Source organism: Apteryx rowi, unplaced genomic scaffold (assembly GCF_003343035.1).
Source record: "Apteryx rowi isolate R43461 unplaced genomic scaffold, aptRow1 scaffold_1020, whole genome shotgun sequence".
Classification (NCBI taxonomy): Eukaryota; Metazoa; Chordata; class Aves; order Apterygiformes; family Apterygidae; genus Apteryx; species Apteryx rowi.
This window is the reverse complement of record NW_020447221.1, coordinates 1-2,503: the sequence shown is the minus strand read 5'-3', so window position 1 is coordinate 2,503 and position 2,503 is coordinate 1. Positions and strand designations below refer to the sequence as shown.

The window sequence follows — 2,503 nt, the reverse complement described above, 5'->3', positions numbered from 1 at the left end:
GGCTGCCCGGCGCCGGGGCTTTCCCATGGCCCCGGTGAAAGGGGAAGCGAGAGGCAGCGCTACCTGCCCGGAGCCCCGCGGGTGAAAAGAGGGGCCAGGAATCGCCGTCTCGCGCCCACGGGGAAACTGAGGCACGGGCGGCCAGGTCGCAGGGCTCCTCCGACTCCTCGCCGGCGCCCTCTCCGCCATGGGGACCTTCGCGCCGCTGTGGCTGGCTCTGGCCGGAGCCGTGGCTTCGCTGCGATGCCCCGACGGGCAGCCGTGCCCCGGCGTTCCGGTGAGTGCGGCTCGCGGCGCCGGATCCCCCCCCACGACCAAGCTCGCATGCGACGACTTTGCCAGGTCTCTGCGGAGGCCTCGCGCGCTGGGGCAGCGGCTCGGGCTGGTGTCGTGCGCGGCGGGGCCGACGGGTGCCCTCGCCCCGCGGGTGACCCGCTTCTGCCACCCCGCAGTCGCTGCCCGTGTTGCCCACCAACGGCGTGAGCGATCCGGCTGGGAGCCCGTGCCAGGATGGGTCGCGGTGTCCCGCCGGCTACAGCTGCCTGCTCACCGCCTCCGGCTCCTTTGGCTGCTGCCCGCTGGCGGAGGTAAGGGTAGGTGCCGGGGGGTGGGGGGGGGGGTCGTGCCTCAGTTTCCCCACCGGCACGTCGGCACGGCTCTGCCGCTCTCTCTCCGCAGGGCATTTCCTGCACCGGCGGGCGCCGCTGCTGCCCCCGAGGGTCCCGCTGCAGCGCCGACGGCAAATCCTGCTTCGCCCGCCCAGGTAGCGGGGGCTTGGCGGGGGTCCCGCGCCCCCGAGGCACCGGTGGGTGGGCGCCCCCCACCCCTCGCGCCCTCATCGCCCCGCTCTCCGCAGCTCCCGGCGCCATCCAGTGCCCCGACGGCAAGTCCGAGTGCCCCGACAACTCCACGTGCTGCGTGATGCCCAGCGGCGCCTGGGGCTGCTGCCCTATGCCCGAGGTACGGCGCCGGCATGGCGGGGGGGGATTTCCCGGATCGGGCTCTGGCATGGGCTGAAAGGGAGCTCAGAGCGAGCGGGAGGCTACCGCTGTAGCGAGTTGCTCGGGTCTCGTGCCCGCAGGCCTCGTGCTGCGCGGACAAGGTGCACTGCTGCCCCCGCGCCACCATCTGCGACCTGGCCCACGGCCGCTGCCTGACGCCCGCCGGCGCCTTCCCGCTGGGCACCAAGTTTCCCGCCTGGACGCCGCGCTCCCAACCCGGAGCGCCAGGTAGGACCCGGCCCCGGAGCCGCTCGTGTCGCTCTGCCTGCTGCCACCACCACCCGGGGGGGGTGACAGCGGGGTGCTGGGTGACGCCGCGTCCCCTCTCTCGCCAGCGCCGCTCGGCCAGGTGACGTGCCCCGACGGCCGGTCCGCGTGCCCGGACGGCGCGACCTGCTGCCAGCTGCCCTCGGCCCAGTACGGCTGCTGCCCGCTGCAAAACGTGAGCGCGGCCCCGCGGGGCACCCTGCGTCCTCGGGGTGCGCGCTGGCTCCCTGCCGGGGCGCCTGAGGGGACGGGCACCGAGGGGACACACACCGCCTTGTCCCCCCGCGCAGGCCGTGTGCTGCGGCGACCGCCTGCACTGCTGCCCGCAGGGCACCGCCTGCGACCTGGAGCGCTCCAAGTGCGCGTCGGCGCGCGGCCCGCCGCGGCCCCTCGCCCGCCTGCCCGCCACCCCCACCGCAGGTAAACGGCGGCCCCTGCGCCCCCTCCCCGCGAGGAAGTTGGGGGGCGCGGGTGGAATTTGGGGGGCCGGCTCTGCCCGTCCGTCTGTCCCCAGCTCGTGACGTGAAGTGCGACGACGAGACGAGCTGCCCCGACGGGAGCACGTGCTGCCGGCTGAGCTCGGGCACATGGGGGTGCTGCCCCTTGGAGCAGGTTTGGGGGGGGATTTGGGGGGGGATCCTGCCCGGTGGGTGCTGGGCATGGTTCAGTGGCAGGGAGGTCCCTGCACCTGGCCAGGCGCCAGCCATGGGGTGGAGGAGCAGGGTGGGTGCCTGCAGGGGGTACGGGATGCAGGGTGCCCTGGGTGGAGCTGAGCCCCTGGGCGGTCGGGGGGCACCCCGGGTGCCAAGGCAGGGTGGGGGGAGCCCCGGCAGGGTGCTATGGAGCCGAGGTGGAGTTGGCACCATGGGGCAGGATCCAGGAATGGGCTGGGGCCAGGCAGGTCCCACGTGCCAGGGGGGCAGAGGACCCAAGGTGGCACCCCAGGGGTGCACGGGGAGGGGGGCAAGCACCCACCGGGCAGGTTGGCACCCACGGGGCTGCCGGGGGGTGTAGGTGGTCTGTGCTGACGTCGCTTTTTGTTGTGCCCCCCCAGGCCGTGTGCTGCCCCGACCACGTGCACTGCTGCCCCCAGGGCTCCACGTGCGACCCCGAGGGGGGCAGCTGCCTGCAGGGGGGGGTGCGCGTGCCCTGGCAGGAGAAGACGCCGGCGCTGGCGCGGGTGCAGGTGCGGGGCCGGAATGTGAAGTGCGACGACGAGACGAGCTGCCCCGACG

At 74.6% G+C, this 2,503-nt stretch overlaps 1 protein-coding gene across 1 annotated transcript; it reads left to right on the top strand.

Moving 5' to 3' along the window:
- Positions 1–22: 22 nt before the first annotated feature.
- LOC112965845 (granulins-like) lies at positions 23–2,499 on the top strand (the record flags this gene model as incomplete). The annotated part of the gene is made up of 9 exons (XM_026065244.1): positions 23–277; positions 453–587; positions 679–763; positions 857–960; positions 1,082–1,229; positions 1,337–1,443; positions 1,559–1,688; positions 1,783–1,880; positions 2,323–2,499. Coding segments are annotated over exons 1-9 (1,074 nt in total), but the record flags the coding sequence as incomplete, so codon positions are not given.
- Positions 2,500–2,503: the final 4 nt, after the last annotated feature.